The 19,310-nt window shown below is 40.1% G+C and overlaps 1 protein-coding gene across 1 annotated transcript; it reads right to left on the minus strand.

The window, feature by feature from the left end:
* Positions 1 to 450: 450 nt before the first annotated feature.
* On the minus strand, positions 451 to 6,438 carry LOC116315747 (complement C1q subcomponent subunit B-like). The gene is made up of 3 exons (XM_039609709.1): positions 6,061 to 6,438; positions 2,500 to 2,628; positions 451 to 2,201 (listed from the first exon to the last, which is right to left on the minus strand). Exons 1-3 carry the CDS (start codon positions 6,410 to 6,412, stop codon positions 1,912 to 1,914), a joined length of 771 nt encoding a protein of 256 aa, XP_039465643.1. The 5' UTR covers positions 6,413 to 6,438; the 3' UTR covers positions 451 to 1,911.
* Between the last annotated feature and the right edge of the window lie 12,872 nt (positions 6,439 to 19,310).

Genomic DNA, 19,310 nt, shown 5'->3' on the forward strand with positions numbered 1-19,310 from the left:
CTGATTCCATCTAATACACTTAACTTTAAATTAGCTTTACCTTTTTAGTGTCACATACATTTTTTTGTGTCACATTTATTTTATATTTTTTATTATTTGTTCTATTTTACTTAAAGGAGCACATAACATGTAGGTCATGCTAAATTACTCCTTAACCCTTACATACTGTTCATATTTTATGACTTTAGACCGGTGGTCCCCAACCTTTTTTGCGCCAAGGATCAGTTTAATGTCAGAGAATATTTTCACGGACCGGCCTTTAAGTTGTCGCAGATAGTACAACAAACAAAATATAAGACCAAGACAAAAACTATGGTAATATTTTGTAAATATAATAATAAACGCAAATTCAAAGTGTAATTGTGTAACTTTATTAGCAGCATTTCAAAATAAGACACACAACTACAACACGGGAAAAGACCCAGGGAAACCGAGTTAACGATAAAAACCCTGAAAACCATAAATTTCCTCCCGAGCCTCAACTCTCGCAGCCCAGAACCAAACGACTCACAGATTGGTACTGGTCCGTGGCCCGGGGGTTGGGGACAACTCCTTTAGAGTATGGTAAGTTTTGAAAAAGATCAAAAATTAAAGACAATTACAATGAATAGTCATTCCCGATAAATGTCTATAGCAATTTTCCAACTGCAGAAAAATAGAATGGATAAATGGCCATCAATACATTGAAAAATGGATGATTAATCCTTAATTAATGTTTCAGAGAACATATAAAATGTACTTTTATAGGATTTGCACTTGTTTTTTTGAAAACCATCTGTTAATGGTGCTGTATGATACTGCAAATTTTGGTATCAATCTGATATCAAGTAAATACAGGGCCACTGTTACCGATAGTAGCAATACTTATATATAGGTTAACTATAAAGGCAGCTTATGTAGAGGACAGCAGTGTGTGTATACATTTTAATGACCACTAAGTCACTCTGACTTTTACTTTCCATAACATTTAGTTTATACAACAAAACACACCTTTCAGCTTGTCATGAATTTCGAATTTGGGGTGTTTTTAGAGGCCTGGAAAGTAAATGTGCCTGTCTCTAAAGCACCTTGGGTCAACTTCTGGTTTTTAAATGTGCTCTAGGCCAGCGGTCCCCAACCGCCAGGCCATGGAGTGGTACCGGTCCGTGAGTCGTTTGGTACCGGGCCGCAAGAGTTGAGGCTTGGGTGTGAAATACTGGTCCGTGGCACAAATAAGGTAGGGCACCGCTGCTCTAGGCTATTAAATAGAACAGACCTGAAAAACAACACAAAAAGGTTCAGGTTCTGTTAGTAGTTTAACCTGGGGTTATTTACTTCCTTTCACTCCAACTGATGTTCAGAGGAGGCCACCTACTAATGATGTGTTTAGGACTGATAACAACTGATAAAGATTCCATGAGCTGGTCACATGGTCACCTATCAGACACACAGAAGAAGTGGTGCACAATCTCTGTCTGGGACTATGCACCACTGTTTTTGAGTTATAAAGATTTGTCATGTTATTAGGAAATTGCATTTTAAAATACTGTCATGATAATATACAGCTGATGCTCTGTGTTTTTAGTTTGTATTTTTCTACGTTACGTTTCACCCACACTGTGATTCAGGCAGTGAATACTTACATACTTACTTCTTACAAGAGTGTACTTCTTCATTTCTTCTTCACAAATAGCATTTACAGTATTGGATGCTCTTAATTAATTCACTGATCACAGAGCTGAAGTGATTGATTTGATTCACATTTTTTTGACATGTGAAAAAAGTTTGGATTGTTTCAGTGTGTTTTACACAGGTGAGTCTATGAAAAATGCCTTAACTACTTTGAGAATTGTATCTTGAGTGGTGAGAATGATGTCCCTGATGTGAGAACTGCACCGAGGCCATCTTAAGCAAAAGCATATTTGCCATTTCTCACATTTGTGTGACCAAAAAACCACTAAAGGTTGTTTGACTTTCGCCTCCCCAAACATGTGTTTCTTCTTCCAGGACCACATAAACTTTGTCTCCTTGCTGCAGCTGCAGGAACACCGCGTTTCCTCCGTTATCAGTTTCCCTGCTAGTGTCAATATCAATCGCATGATCATTTGTCATGACCATCACCTCATTGTTCTTGTACAGATACAGCCGTTGAGAACGATCTCCTCTAGCATGACAGAAGATGATAAAGTAATAAACACCTGCAATGGGTGCTGTAAAGACACCTGAAGAATAGAAGAGTGGGGGTCACATTAAAAATTATATTTGAAAACTCAAACAGGAGATCACTAGTGCTCTTTGTAACTATTTTATTTTATTTTGTTGTTGTGCAAACAAATAAATATATCACAACTGGCTGGTTTATAAACTGCTTTAAAAAAAAAGTTTTAATAATTTATTCAACATCACATAAATTGCCAGAAACTATTAGGAAATAGTTAAACTGCTTACATGTGTTATTTTGCTTTGTGTAAAAAAAGAAAATGCTGCATTACTGAATATAGAGAAGACTGTCAATCTTACCTGTTACTGGACTGTAGGCATTGCCAATATTTGTAATTACGCCCTTGTAGACTAAGATTATGTCTGTGTTGAAAGGTCCAATATGTCCACTGCTTCCTAATGTTGCACTGAATATTATCTTGGTTCTTTCTGTGGAAAACAAATCATAAGCATAACATAATAGATTTGTTTGAAGTAAATCCACGATTGTCTCTTCAAACAAACATGCATTTCATCTTATTGCTTCTGCAGTTTTGTAAATTATGACTTGTCTAAAATGAGATACAGTATATATTGGTGTTTCAATTTGATCTTTGAGTTTTTGCCTTGTGGCAAAGGATGAACATGTTATTCAGTTCGATTTAATTCAATTTTATTTATACAGCACCAAATCACAACAACAGTCGCCTCCAGGAACTTTATATTGTAAGGTACACCCTACAATAATACATACACCCCCTATGACCCCCTATGAGCAAGTGCTTGTCTGCACTCGCAGGCCCCACTGGTTTGGAGACTTATCCCCATGAAAGAAGCAAGAAATCAGAGATTGACTGGTTTTAAACGTGTAAGGGAAGCCGGTCGGATCAGGATCTTGGAGCTGAAAGCTCCTCACCTGATCCCAGCCAACTTCAAAAAAACAGCCTTTATTCAGTGACAATAGTTACACAACCCCCCATTGTAAAACCCCTATGGTGTGTCATAAAAGCTAAAGGCACTTTGTGTGTGTGCGTGCATGTGCAAGCATGTGAGTGCATGTGTGTGTGTGTGCGTGTGTATATGTGACTTCCTGCTGGTCACAAAAGGGTCATCTCCCCTCACCCCCGTATATGGCTCAACCCCTTTAATGGTCCACCATATACAAGCACAGGTGAGCCCATAAATGGCAGGAAGTGAACACTCCTTACCAAAGAAGGAAACCAGAATCTTTACATGGAATGTGCCTGCAGTATAAGGCAAGGTTTACAAATTTTAAGCACAACAATGACAACTTTTATCAGAATCACTCTAACATTAATAACAAGTAATGATTAAATGCAGAGAGGTCTATGAACACATAGTGAATGAGAAAGGTGACTGAAGAGGAAGTATTTAATACATGATGGGAATCCCCCAGCAGCCTACACCCATTGCAGCATAACTAAGGGAGGATTCAGGATCACCTGAGTTAGCCCTAACTATATGTTTTATCAAAAAGGAAAGTTTTAAGATTTAAGATTCTGGAGACAGAATCCAAATTGAAAGCTGGTTCCATAAAACAGGGACCTGAAAACTTTATGCTCTCCCTCCCAGTCTACTTTTAAATACTCTAGGAACAATAAGTATGCCTGCAGTACTCTAATGGGGTGATATGGTACTTTGAGGTCATTAAGAAAAGATGGGGCCTGATTATTCAAGAACTTGTACGTGAAGAGCATGATTTTGAATTCAACTCTGGATTTAACAGGGAGCCAATGAAGGCAAGTCAATATAGGAGAAATATGCTCTCTGTTTCTAGTCCCTGTCAGTACTCTTGCTGCAGCATTTTGGATTAACTGAATGAGTTTTTAGGAAATCCTGAAAATAACAAATTACAGTAGTCCAGCCTAGAAGTAATATATGCATGAACTCTTTTTAGTCCCACTCTGAGATAGGATATTTTTTACTTTTTGAGATATTGCACGAATGGAAGAAAGCAGTACTACATATTTGTTTAATATGCGCATTGAAGTAAATGATTCCAAGATTCCTCACAGTGTTACTGGAAGCCAAGAATTCTAAGCATTTTAGAGCTAAGTACGATGACCTCGGTTTTGTCTGAATTTAGTAGCATAAAGTTAGAGGTCACCCCTCTGTGAATTGCTACCTTATCGTGGTGGATGGTTTGCACGTCCCAGGGATCCCGGGGGCTATGTTGTTGGGGGGCTTTTGGGTAGGGTCACCTAATGGCAAATTGGTTCTGGGTTAGGAACCACATTGAGGAAACAGTTCACCCTGCCTGGGATAGGCCTACCAAGGCCCTGCCCTGGAGCCAGGCCTGGGGAGGGTGCCCAGGGGTGAGCATTTGGTGGCTGGGCCTTAGTCCATATGTGGGCAATGACAATGAGACCTGGAGGAACATGATTGTGAAGCAAGCCTTCCAGATCTGAACCCGGGTGGTGTTCTGTTACTGGACTTCTGTGCAAACCTCAGTTTATCCATAACAAACACCATGCTCAAACATAAGGGTGTCCATAAGTGCATGTGGCACCAAGACACTCTAGGCCGCAGGTTGATAATCGAGTTTGTGATTGTATCATCAGATGTGATCAGAGCTTCAAAAGCATTCTGAGGGAGATTGGGGAAATTGAGGCCAGATGGACCATGTTCAGCACCTCCATAGCTGAAGCTGCTGCAGTCAGCTCTGGCTGCAAGGTGGTTGGTGCCTGTCGTGATGGTAACCTCAACCAAATGGTGAATTAATTTATTTTAGTCTGACCCCAGTCCGATCCGCTAACATGGAGGAGCCGGGGTTTATGACCTATGCTGCAGCCAGTACAAAAGCCAAAGCTTCATTTTTGGGGAGCTGTCGTGTCGTCCATGTTTTTTACAGTCATTGGTTGGGACGGGGCATTGAAGAAGATAACAGTGGGTGATGTATATTCTTAAACTCAGTTACAGCACTTTCAAAAAAACATCTACAGTGATCAAGAAACAAAACACCAAGCAGTGTAGGTAACACAAGGCTGCTGGTCATTGTTATTAAAAAGTTATAATATTATGTTAGCAATATCCTTCAAGACACTTTCATTTTCATTTAACCTAGCTAGCCTATTCACTGATTCAAGACACAGGTCAGTGCACTCATGTCACTCAGTCTTAAAATTGAAAACTTGTTTTAAAACTTAAAAACATTTTCTGACATATGATAATGAGAACTTAACTGTGCTGGAGAAAGTCTGACATTCTTGAAAGTGATTTAAACTAGCATCAATGGACTTCCAGTGAGGGCCTTCAGAATGAAGTTTGTGCAAAAGCACTTATTCTTTTATTTGGCCTTTGGCCGGAGACAGTGTAGAGGGACAGTAAAGCAGGGAGAGAGAGAGGTGAAGAAATGCAGCAAAGGGCTGCGGGTCAGACTCACACTCAGGCCTACTGCTCTCCGGGCTTGTAGCATATGGTTGTCTGCTCATCCCAGTGAGCTAAACCAGTGCCCCAAAAGCACTTATTCTGTGCCTTACTCTACATTTGCAATGCTGTAAATGAACAAAACCATGCCAAAGCCTCAAAAAAAACCTAATTTATTTGTATTTTACTTCCAAAGATCTAGACTATCACATTTTAAGCGAGAAATAGTTTTTCAGGCTTTATGAAGATCTTTCAAGGTTTTTCTTTGGACACTGGCTGCTTTTTCATTCATTTTTAGTCCAGTCCTTCTATCTGTCCACTGTTGAAGTTGCAATTCAAAATTGTACCTCTGTCAGTAAACACATTTTCATGTAGCTTCTGTCTTTTGACATTATTCTTTAAAGATTACTAAGTTTCAGTCAAATTAATTGAACAAACACAAAAATATGGAAAAAGTGTTTAATTGATTAATCAATAAAATTGCCCTTGATGTACCTTTGTGTTGCAGTTCCAAAATCTGGTTTTCACTCTCCTTCAGCCTGTTTGCAGTGTGGTTCAGCTTTGTCTCACTGTCCTTAAGCCTAGATTCAGTGTCTTTCAGCTGGGTTATAGTCTCCTTTAGGCTCATTTCAGTGTCCTTCAACCTGGTTTCACTATCCTTCAGCGTAGTTTCACTGTGCTCCAGCCTGGTTTCCATAGAGTTCACTTTTTCTGTTATGGCCCCGAAGTCTACCAAGAATTTGCACATGTCAGGATTGCATGACTTTGTTTCTGTAGCATTATTATCACTGCGGGCCAAACCCAAGCCACAGAACAGCACAATATAGCATAAAATGTCAAAATCCATCTCCCAAGTTGATTCAGTGTCACACACCCTGCAGAGCTCTGGTTAATGTGATTGTTCTAGGGTCGTTTATGCTGTTTAACATTCACATGTTAATTATTAACATACTAATAAACTTTTGTGACTTTGTTATCAGTCTGTACCAGTTGGACTCAACAAAACAGTAATGAGGAAATAGTAATACATTTACTAGGAAAACAATTTCAGTGTAGTGTCCATTGTCTAAGCTCAAACACTAAATCTCCAAAAGTTGAATCTGTTCATCTGGACGTAGCGTTTTGTGGGAGAAACGTTTCGTCACTCATCCAAGTGACTTCTTCAGTCTCAGCTGACTGCAGGTTTCCCCAAACCCTATAAACAGTACATTTGCATAATGACTGAAACCAGCCCACTGAAGGAACAATGGGCTGTGAGGTCAGTTCCTTAATCATAATTATGCAAATTCCCATGACCATTGATCAACAATCACTGACCAAAACCCACTGATCAAAGCCCACTGATCAATGGCCATGAGTACCATTCACAGAGAGTTGGGGAATGGCTGCAATCACAGCATTGTAAGATGGTGAAAGATGTACCCTTAGGCCCCCTCCTCGATTCAGAGATGGTCTTTCACTTTTCACGTAAATGGCCTCCTTGACTCCGCGCTCAAACCAGCGTTCTTCCCTGTCCAGGATGTGTACATCCTCATCGTTGAAAGAGTGTCCACTGGCCTGTAGGTGTAAATAAACTGCAGAGTCCTGGCCTGACGAGGTTGCTCTTCTGTGTTGTGCCATCCGCTTCGCTAGAGGTTGTTTGGTTTCCCCGATGTATAAATCCTGGCAATCCTCCTGGCACTTAACAGCGTACACTATGTTACTCTGTTTGTATCAGGGGACCCGATCCTTGGGGTGGACCAGTTTTTGGCGCAGCGTATTTTGGGGTTTAAAAGCCACAGAGACCCGGTGTTTAGAAAAATGCGTCTCAGCTGTTCCGATACTCCTGACACATATGGGATCACTACAGGTTTTCGCCTGGGCAGCGGTTGTCCTTCTCTCCTGGATCGGCTGGAGCTTTCTTTAGGTGCCTTCCCAGCTTTGACAAAAGTCCAGCTGGGATAACCACATTTACTCAGGGCCTTCTTGATGTGCTGTTCTTCTGCCTCCCTGGCCGCTGTGTCAGATGGGGATGGTGTTCACTCTGTGTTGTAGCGTCCTGATGACACCCAGTTTGTGCTCCAGTGGATGATGAGAGTCAAACCTTAGATACTGATCCGTATGCGTAGGTTTATGGTACACGTCAGCTTTTAGATGTCCCCCATTACTGATGGAAATCTCACAGTCTAAGAAGGCTAACCTGCCACTTTTCATATCCTCCCTGGTGAATTTGATTTGTCGGTCCACCGAGTTAATGTGATCCGTGAAATGTAGTACGTCCTGAGATTTGATTTTCACCCAGGTGTCATCCACATATCTGAACCAATGACATCTCTCACCTTCTCAACAAAATCCAGGGTGTTCTGGATGTGGTGTTCACAGCTGCCCACCAGCGGGTTGAGGATCGAAGCCAGAAACTTGGAGATGTTATAGGTGACCGAGTTGATCATGCAGACAACTGGTCTTAAAGGTGCACCCTGTTTATGTATTTTCAGTAAACCATACAGACTTGGTGTAGACTCCCCTGGGTACAGCCTGTGGTATGAGGTCCGGTCGATAGCCTTGTCTTGTTCTAACTGCTTCAGACAGTCTATGACCCTCTTCCTGTAGCCACTTCCTGGGTCTCGTTTCAGGGGCTCATACGTATTTTCATCACTGAGTAGTGACAAAATCTTCTTATGATAGTCTTTCTGGTTTAGCAATACTGTGCACCTACCCTTGTCTCCCTGAAAGAGACGGACAGTAAATAAGCATGGAGGTATTGTGAGTCCAGTGGGTTTGTTATTTTTTGGACTAATATGTTCGACGATCACACTGTTTTAGCCTAACATACAAAATAATGTTGGCTAAGGTTACTCAGAGTTTAAAGGTGAAGCTGGTGAAATAACCTTTTGTGTTTGTGCCTTATTTTTTACGAAGAAAAACTGCACTTTATGTTGAAATTTATGTTATTATTATTTGAAGGCAATACCATTATAAGTAGCTCTTTATTTTTAAGTCTGTCCAATTTGGGCCAGGGATATTATTTTTGGTTCTCATTTTTGAATTGAAATGCAGTTAAAACGCTTCTTTTTTTTTTCTCCAGAAATTAAAAGAGCTTTTGTTATTTGTCTATTATTTGATTCTGGTGCCTACTAAAACCCTTTTAACCCTCTGGGGCCCAGGGTATAATTGGCTGTTTTTGACTACTTTTGATTTTACCTCTATATTTCACCTTTAAAAACTGTTTATCTTGCCTTGTTTGGTATCATTATTTTCAGCACAACCTCAAATATCTGAAATTGGAGTTATTTCTTCATTTTGACATACTATATTAGCACAATTGATCTATATTCAGACAAAAAATGTAAAATCCGAGTAAAAGAAGTTATATTTTTTACTGTAAAAACCACAAACATGTTTAACGGATCATTTTCATAACTTGAAATGCAAATAGAAATTGTACATTTAAAAAAAAAATATGCATAAGTTTTGCAAACAACAAAGTTATATGGTACTGTTTACCTAAAAATGCAGCCAAGGCCTCAGGTGTTTTTTATATAACCATTTTAAACTATTTACAGTACAATCAGGTGTTCTGCATCAAATAGGAAGGCACACAAATTATTTGTGCCACTCCAAAAAATAGTTTCTGTACCACAGACCACAGGCCTAAACCCTGCAGGTCTGACAGCAGGAGTTGTACCAGTCCTATTTTCCATGTGGGGACAGCGTTTACACTGCAATCTACGGTGGCCCTGAGAAGCCAAACAGACTGCAACTTAAGAAAACACCAGCAATAAGAAAAACGCTGCAAAAGCACACAAAACACAATGGAAATAGGAAAAAACACAACGGATATAGGAAAAAAGAAAACACAAATAGGAAAAAAACACAATGGAAGTGTTTCTGGGGAGACAATAACCCGACGGACCAGTTGCAGGAACCAAAATAAGCTGTGGACCCCACATGACTACCAGTTGTCAGGTGACCATTTTGGCAGCAACATGAACAGCACCACTGTAAGCAGCACTGCAGAAACTTTCAAGCCATCGGAGTATTCATCTCACTTTAATTCGCATGACATGGAGCTGTATATCAAAAAACTAAATAGGTTAAATATTACCGACCCGTACAATGCTTTCCAAAAGTATTTCAGCGGAAGAAGACATCCCAGATCTATGCTATCCGGACATTCAATTCACTTCAATTCAATTCAATTCAATTCAATTTTATTTATATAGCGCCAAATCACAACAGCAGTCGCCTCAAGGCGCTTTATATTGTACAGTAGATACAGGGAAAAACCCAACAATCATATGACCCCCTATATGAGCAAGCAGTTTGGCGACAGTGGGAAGGAAAAACTCCCTTTTAACAGGAAGAAACCTCCGGCAGAACCAGGCTCAGGGAGGGGCGGCCATCTGCTGCGACCGGTTGGGGTGAGAGAAGGAAAACAGGATGAAAGACATGCTGTGGAAGAGAGACAGAGATTAATAACAGATATGATTCAATGCAGAGAGGTCTATTAACACATACTGAGTGAGAAAGGTGACTGGAAGGGAAAAACCTACGTCTATTGCAGCATAACTAAGGGAGGATTCAGGGTCACCTGGTCCAGCCCTAACTATATGCTTTAGCAAAAAGGAAAGTTTTAAGCCTAATCTTGAAAAAAGAGATAGTGTCTGTCTCCCGAATCCAACCTGGAAGCTGGTTCCACAGAAGAGGGGCCTGAAAACTGAAGGCTCTGCCTCCCATTCTACTTTTAAATACATTAGGAACAACAAGTAGGCCTGCAATGTGAGAGCGAAGTGCTCTAATAGGGTGATATGGTACTACAAGGTCCTTAAGAAAAGATGGGGCCTGATTATTTAAGATCTTGTATGTGAGGAGCAGGATTTTGAATTCAATTCTGGATTTAACAGGAAGCCAATGAAGGGAAGCCAAAACAGGAGAAATATGCTCTCTCTTTCTAGTCCCTGTCAGTACCCTTGCTGCAGCATTTTGGATTAGCTGAAGGCTTTTCAGCGAGTTTTTAGGACAGCCTGATAATAATGAATTACAGTAGTCCAGCCCGGAAGTAATAAATGCATGAACTAATTTTTCAGCATCACTCTGAGACAGGATATTTCTAATTTTAGAGATGTTGCGCAAGTGGAAGAAAGCAGTCTTACATATTTCTTTAATATGTGTATTGAAGGACATGTCCTGGTCAAAAATGACTCCAAGGTTCCTCGCAGTGTTACTGGAGGCCAAGGTAATGCCATCCAGAGTAAGAATCTGCTTAGATACCATATTTCTAAGATTTTCAGGGCCGAGTACAATAACCTCAGTTTTATCTGAATTAAGAAGCAGAAAGTTAGCGGCCATCCAGGTCTTTATGTCTTTAAGACATTCCTGCAGTTTAACTAATTGGTGTGTGTTACCTGGCTTCATGGATAGATAGAGCTGCGTGTCATCAGCATAGCAGTGAAAATGTATACTATGTCTTCTAATGATACTGCCTAAGGGAAGCATGTATAATGTAAACAGAATTGGTCCTAGCACCGAACCCTGTGGAACACCATAATTGACATTAGTGTGTGAAGAGGACTCTCCATTTACATGTACAAATTGGAGTCTATTAGATAGATATGATACAAACCACTGCAGCGCAGTACCTGTAATACCTACAGTGTGCTCTAATCACGCTAAAAGAATATTATGGTCAACAGTATCGAACGCTGCACTAAGGTCGAGCAGGACAAGCACAGAGATGAGTCCACTGTCAGAGGCCATAAGAAGATCATTTGTAACCTTCACTAAAGCTGTTTCTGTGCTGTGATGAGCTCTGAAACCTGACTGAAACTCTTCAAATAAGCCGTTCCTCTGCAGATGATCTGTTAGCTGTTTGACAACTACTCTTTCAAGGATGTTTGATATGAAAGGAAGGTTGGAGATTGGCCTATAATTAGCTAAGACAGCTGGGTCTAGAGATGGCTTTTTGAGTAAAGGTTTAACTACAGCCACCTTGAAGGCCTGTGGTACATAGCCGATTATTAGAGATAGGTTGATCATATTTAAGATTGAAGCATTAATTAATGGCAGTACTTCTTTGAGCAGTTTTGTAGGAATGGGGTCTAAAAGACACGTTAATGGTTTGGAGGAAGTAATTATTGAAGTTAACTCAGAAAGATCAATTGGAGAAAAAGAGTCTAACTTAACATCAATGGTACTAAAAGTAGCTGTAGATAATGTTACATCTGTGGGATGATTATTGGTAATTTTTTCTCTAATGATTAAAATTTTATTTGTGAAGAAGTTCATGAAGTCATTACTAGTTAACGTTAAAGGGATTGTTGGCTCAGTAGAGCTCTGACTTTTGTCAGCCTGGCTACAGTGCTGAAGAGAAACCTGGGGTTGTTCTTATTTTCTTCAATCAGTGACGAATAGTAAGATGTTCTGGCTTTATGGAGGGCTTTCTTATAAAGCAGCAAACTATTTCTCCAGGCTAAATGATGATCCTCTAAATTTGTGACACGCCATTTCCTCTCCAGCTTACGAGTTATCTGCTTTAGGCTACGTGTTTGAGAATTATACCACAGAGTCAGGTACTTCTGATTTGAGACCTTAGTTTTCACAGGAGCTACAGTATCCAGAGTCGTACGTAGTGAGGAGGTAAAATTATTAACTAGATAATCGACCTCTGTTGGAGTAGCGTTCAGATAGCTGCTCTGCTCTATGTTGGTACAGGGCATTGAAGATGATAACAGTGGGTGGATTATATTCTTAATCTCTACAGCGCTTTCAAAAAGATATCTACTGTGATAAAGTCTACTCTCCACTGCTGTGTAATCAATTACCATAAATGTAAATGTTATCAGGAAATGATCAGACAGCAGAGGGTTTTCAGGAAACACTGTTAAATGTTCAGTTTCTATGTCATATGTTAAAACAAGATCTAGAGTGTGATTAAAGTGGTGGGTGGGTTCTTTTACATTTTGAGAGAAGCCAATTGAGTCTAATAACAGATTAAATGCCATGTTGAGGCTGTCATTTTTAGCATCTACATGAATGTTAAAATCACCCACAATAATTATTTTATCTGAGCTGAGCACTAAATCAGATAAAAAGTCTGAGAAATCAGAGAGAAACTCTGTGTAAGGCCCAGGTGGACGATAGATGATAACAAGTAAGACTGGTTTCTGAGTTTTACAGCTGGGGTGGACGAGGCTAAGCATCAGGCTTTCAAATGAATTAAAAGTCTGTCTTGGTTTTTCGTTGATTGATAGGCAGGTGTGAAAAATTACTGCCACACTCCCCCCCTCGGCCTGTGCTTCGAGTCCACTGCCAGTTCAGATAGAGGGGGAGGAGGTGGAGGTGGTCAATAAGTACAAGTACCTCGGGCTGTGGGTGGACAACAAACTGGACTGGTCATGCAACACAGAGCACCTGTATAAAAAAGCCCAAAGCCGACTGTACTTCCTCAGGAGGCTGAGGTCTTTTAACATCTGCAGGAAGCTCCTGAGGATGTTTTACCAGTCGGTGGTTGCTGGAGTACTTTTCTATGCTGTGGTGTGCTGGGGGAGCAGCACAGCAAAGAAGGACTCATCCAGGTGGAAAAACTGATCAGGAAGGCTGGCTCTGTGGTCGGCATGAAGCTGGACACTCTGGTGACAGTGGCAGAGAGAAGGACACTAAAAAAACTGCTGGACATTATGGACAATGCTGGGCATCCTCTGCACACGGCCATAAACAACCAGAGGAGTCTGTTCAGTGACAGGTTGCTTCTCCCAAAGACAAGAACCAACAGACTTAAAAACTCCTTTGTCCCACACGCCACCAAACTGTTTAACTCCTCTCTGGAGGGGAGAGGGAGGGGAAACAGGAGGACAAAGGAGGGGGGAACAACTAAGCTGTAGTGCCTTTTCACTGTGCAATACTTTTTTTAATAACCAACGGTGCAATAAACTTCAATACTTGAAATATGCAATTCCCTTGTATTCTTATTCGTATTCTTATTATACGTCCTATTTATTCTATCTAACCCTTTGTATACTCTTTATTTATATATGTCTCTGTATTTATATATGTGTATATATGGTATTCTGCTCACGCTCTGTAACTTCTGTTGGTGCTGTGCTATTTGGAAACCGAATTTCCCAGAGGAACCCACCCGAGGGATTAATAAAGATCTATCTTATCTTATCTTATCTCTTATCTTATTTCTGGTAGTTAGAATGACTCGGGGGTGTTGATTCATTTAAACTAACATAATCATCCTGCTGTAACCAGGTTTCTGTAAGGCAAAGTAAATCGATTTGCTGATCAATTACTAAGTCATGTACTAACAGAGACTTGGAGGAGAGAGACCTAATATTTAATAATCCACATTCCACTCAGACAGCCAGCAATTTAAGGAGAACATATATAACTACTTTATAAACTTCCCATCGTCCTACTCGGCGACTCTGGTTGTCAGTGGCTATTTTGTGTTTTTGATGTACTTAACCAAGATTGTTAACATTTGTAATTGTATTTATAGGTTCAACATTCCCAAAAGCTTAATGACCCGCAGTTAAAGCCATGGGTAGTAGTGAGAAAAGAGGGCTTGTCGTGGGAGCACACTGTAACAGCTGGCCTTGGTGAGAGCTGCTCACATGTGTCAGCTGTGTTGTTCAGCACATGGCAGCATACCAGTGGAAAAAAAGAAGAGATAAGTGCAAGTGGGCCATCCCAAGTGAGGAATCTTTAAAGACAAAGGAGTATCAGCAATGTAAGGACACCATTTTTAACAACTCTAAACAAAATAAAAAAAAGAAATCTGCAAAAGATCATCCTGAACTTCCAGCTTTCCCACCTCTGACTGCTGCTGAGCAAGACCAACTGTATCACAACCTCTCCCAATGCCTCACACAAGAGGGGAAGATCATCAAACCTAAATTAAAATTCTAAATTAATGCTATTTTTGTTATTAATATAATTCAGTGTTTTATATTGCACCTTACAACTGAAGCAAGTGGCTAGTTTGTAGATTTTTGTTCACTGACAAAAGCAATAAAACTTTTTTTATGATTTTGATACTGATCTGTATCTGTCAATCAGGAATATGAAACGTGGTTAGTGGAAATCATTTGAGATGGATGTGAAGATCAAAAATAGTGAGCCCAGGTGACATCTGCCATTCTCTTATTCTGATATCTGTAGGATAAGTAAAAAAGCTTTCCCTTCAAATGTCAAGTCACAATAAGCAAACAAAAGGTGAGAGTTAATAATGTGTATTTGTTAGTTGAGCACATCAGTCACATCATTTTAATTTACATCACTGGAAGGGCACCACAGATTCAGATACATTTGTAAGAGCACAACATACACCCACAATCTTGTCAAGATAGGTCAAATGATTTTCTCTGTCTATGTCTGTGAAAGTTATGGGCTCAGTGCTTTGCAAGATCGTGTACTTTTGACAGAGAACTCCTATTACTCTTTTATATGTATCCTGAGAGAAGCAAGACATCTGGTGTTCTCCAAATCATCAGGATCCAACTGTTTCTTTCTGAGAGTAAATGCTGGAATCTTTAATTCTGCTTGGCATCTCTGAATGGACTCTTTAACCAGGAAACCCCTGTCTGCTAAAACTGCAGCACCTGGGAGCAAATGAGATAACAAATTACTTTGTTCCGTAATAAACATATCACTTGTGTGACCTCCCCATCCAGAGGAGATGAAACAAATAAAAATAAACCTTTAGGTCAAATTGCAATTAAATATTTTACTGTGTGATGTGACTTGTACGAGGAGTAACACTGAGCACTGGCTAGCAATCTACTCGGTTTCTCTAGAAATATTTCTAAAAAATCTATGATGCTAACAGTCTTCTCAAAGCTGCTGTTCCGAAATGGATATGGCAGAGATTAGCTTAGGGATTCTCTGTCAGGCCACAACAGTAGACCTGGCACCAGTCTACAATGCATCAAACTGATACAGTGTTTGAAAAGCTTCTAAACCAGGGATCTCAAACTCGCCGCCCGCGGGCCATTTGCGGCCCACGTCTCCTCTACTTACGGCCCGCATATTGATGTGAAGAAATATTTTTTTTAATTATTATACGAAAAATGATTTAATACGACGGCAGAGTGTTACAGGCATGGCCCTTTAAGACTGTAGCCTCGTGGGCGGTGTAGTCCTTGCTGCAGGGAGAACGTGTGGAACCGCCCCTCCCGCTGTGTGTCTGAGCGTGAGGGAGGGAGAAAAAGGAGAGTCAAAAAGTACGAGATGCTACCGAGCAGAAACGGGAGCTGGAAGCATGTAAATATAAAAATAACCACTGCAGCCAAAAAGAGTGCCCGACGAGCCCAGTTGTAAGTGCTATTAAGACTCGACTGTACACCGTGTTCCTGTTTTCCTCCAAAACAATAAAGTTCTGCTGGAGCAGCCTTTCAGTGCCTCTCTCTGACTCTCGCTAGCAAAGTTGACCCAGACAGTAAAGCTCGTTCCCGGCTACGAGCCCGACACGGAACCCAAAGTATTAGCCAGAGGTCTCTTTACCACTGTTCGGAGCCGCGGACCTGGCCGAGGTAACAAGAGAGTGCAAACATGGTTAGGGCTGTGTTAGTTCAGTGAGAGATTTATTTGGAAAGAAAACTATTTTCACTTGCAGTCGAAAACTAATGTGTAGCTTATGCCTGCATTTTTATTTTGTTAAATACAAATAAAATTGTAGCAAAAGTGCTGGAAAGTATCTGGCCAGAAAGAGCTGTTTATTTGGTAGTTCAATGAAACTACTGTACTGTACTGCTGAGTGACTGTCTGCTGTTCGTTAAAAAAAAAATTGCGTTCATGTTTGCAATTTTGTCTTGTGACACAATATTTGGAATTAAATAAAACAAACAAAACACTACATTTTAGGAAATATTAGAGGGTGTTTTCGTGTTTGTTTTTTTGTACTACTTGGACACTAAAGTGGCCCTCCAATGAGATGACGGTGCCAGAAGTGGCCCGCGGCTCATTTGAGTTTGAGACCCCTGTTCTAAACAGTGGTTGAGTCAATTTTGAAATAAAAAGCCAAAAAGTCAAAGGACAAGTTCATTCTAAGCTTCATTAACATTAACATGTACTGCTGAAAACATGTTAAACAAGATTTAAGTTTGAGAAAAGCAGTCACAAAATGAAAAACTGTAATGAGAATTGTATATGCTGGTAAACCAGTAAGAATATCAACCCTTTTATCATCATTATGGAAGCTCTTTTCATTCAGTGTAGTGTTATTTGTATTTTCTTTCAGCAACACATTTTCAGTCCTCAGAGCTTGTCATTCTTGCTCAAGAGATTGGAGGTGTTTACCACATGTTTCAGTGCTACATAATAGAACATTCTCATGGAGAAAAGGCTGGACATCATTTCCAGGTTCTTCATTGGTGGAGTCCTTCAAATGCTGTGAGGTGGGAGTTTGGTCTGCAGTAGGATTGTTGTTATCTTGGGGATAATCACTTGTTGACTGGTGAAAACACAAAAGAAGTATATTAAGAGAGGTGTTAAGATATAACCCGCATTTTTGTCAATCACTCCATTCCTACGGTATACTACTACAGCACATGATACCACTTGTAACGTTGGGTTGTGTTCAGTGGTTGAGGGGAGGCAGTAGAAACCTTAGTAGGATAGTAGGAAGAATACACGATCACACTGGTACTGGGAATTCCACAGCGTATCCTTTAATGCACATTCTGTTCATCAACCATACAAGGTCCGGTTGAACGCCTGCTGCTTATCAAACATGATAGACAGTGTTCATACAACCCGTAATGTTGCAAAGGTTTCTGGAGAGGTAAAACATATAAAGTCCGTCTCTCTCCATGTACTAGCATGCAAGCACATTGTTTCCATAAATCACAGAGAGGGCAGTGGTGCATACTAATGACATCATAAACCCTCAACTTATGTTACATTAAAGACACACCACACTATTGTGACTGTTACACACTACTAGCTTGTACTAAACTTAGAAGCAATTGTGCAGAAACGTTTTGGTTTATAATTTTACCAAGTAGGATAAAGTGGGGTTGATCAGATTAAGAAGATCTTTTCAATACATTAATTTAAGTATGATAGTCAGAGTAAGAGACCAAATTAACGAACCTGTGTAACGTCATCTCCCGGAGCTCTGGGAGACACTTTAAAGAGGTTGAGGATCTATCAGTTTTGTGAGGAAAGATGAGAGGTAAGTGTGTTAGCTTAACTATTAGCCTAAAAATCCGTCATCAGTATTATATGAATCATGATAAAACACGCCTACCCCATGTTTTGGGTTCCTGCAACTGGTCCGTTGGGTTATTGTCTCCCCAGAAACTCTTACGTTGTGTTTTTTCCTGTTTGTGCTTTCGTTTTTCCTATTTCCATTGTCGTTTTTCCTATTTCCATTGTCGTTTTTCCTATTTCCGTTGTGTTTTGTGTGCTTTTGCAGCGTTTTTCTTATATGTCACTAATGTCTCACATATGAAAACTCGCTCTCTCTCTTCGCTCGCCTGCTTTCTCTCGCTGGCATCAATCCTAAAACTTCCCCCTCTTCCTAAACAACCAACTGCCACATGTTCCCATATCATTTTTTGATTGGTTGACATGGCACAATTTAACACCAATAGGGAAGGGGTCTCTTTTGCTTTTGCTTTTTTCACTCACAAGCGGAGAGTTTTTGCTAGTGCTGTCCGTAGAAAACGCACTTTTTACCTTTTCTTCCCGCTGTAAACACCACTGTTTTGTTCAGAAAGAAACATTGCGTGCATTTTTTATCATAACTGTGGTTTTACGTGGCCTATCAAAACAATTTAAAAACTGGTATACAGTTTGAAGTCCGCACTTTCGACCCAAGTTGAAATGGAGACTCTGGGTCGCTGCATCTTGTTGCTGTGTTGTCTTAAACTGGTCATGTGATTTTGATGCGCCGGCGCGTCCGTCGACCCCATAGGGTTAAATTTAAAAAAACATTTGCACTTTGGGGCAAATTTTCTTGTGCGATTAAATGCAATTAATCATGATTAATTAATTAATTAATTACAAAGCCTCTAATTAATTAGATAATTTTTTTGAATCAAGTCCCACACCTATTAATAACACAAAAACTAAGATGCTTCCAATGATGTTGAGAAACCACTTTTGATCAATGTAGGGTGGAGACCGATTCCAAGTGGTTCAATTACTTGGAATTGTTAGTCTGCCTGCCTATCATTTCCACGTTTCTGTTCCATTTACACTTGCATTACAATCAGCTGATTTCAGTTTGTGTGCTGGAGAATCAAAATAGTGGTGCAAGCTAAAGCATGCATGGGGACATTACTTTTATTTTTTTTGCACAAAAGGATGAGAGCACAATGTTAAAGTGGAAACTACCCAGAACAGAAAAAATGCTGATAACAAAACATTGATTCTTTCCTAGCACCTGCATTGACAGCATGCTAACACAAAGCTAGCCAAGTGATGTGAAAGCTGAGTGAAGCTGACCTCAGCCCAGCACCTAGACTTTGAACTTCAACAGGAGGCTGCAGCCTCCATTTCTACCTGTTCACATTTCTAAAGTAGAATCTCTGTAGAAAACTCTAAAGTAGTAAACTCTTTGTGCTAAATGTATTGTAACGAACTGGATTACAAGTTAGTTGATTGTTGTGTTATCAGTGTTATTGTTTTCAGAATTCCCACTCACTTATGGCAGTTGCACCACACTGGCAACAATGTGATTTACTGAGTGTCCTTGAAGGTGTAATAGTCTAGAGGCCATTAAGCCTGTCAATCATATCAGCTACCTATGACAGAGA

Source organism: Oreochromis aureus, linkage group 3 (assembly GCF_013358895.1).
Source record: "Oreochromis aureus strain Israel breed Guangdong linkage group 3, ZZ_aureus, whole genome shotgun sequence".
NCBI lineage: Eukaryota > Metazoa > Chordata > Actinopteri > Cichliformes > Cichlidae > Oreochromis > Oreochromis aureus.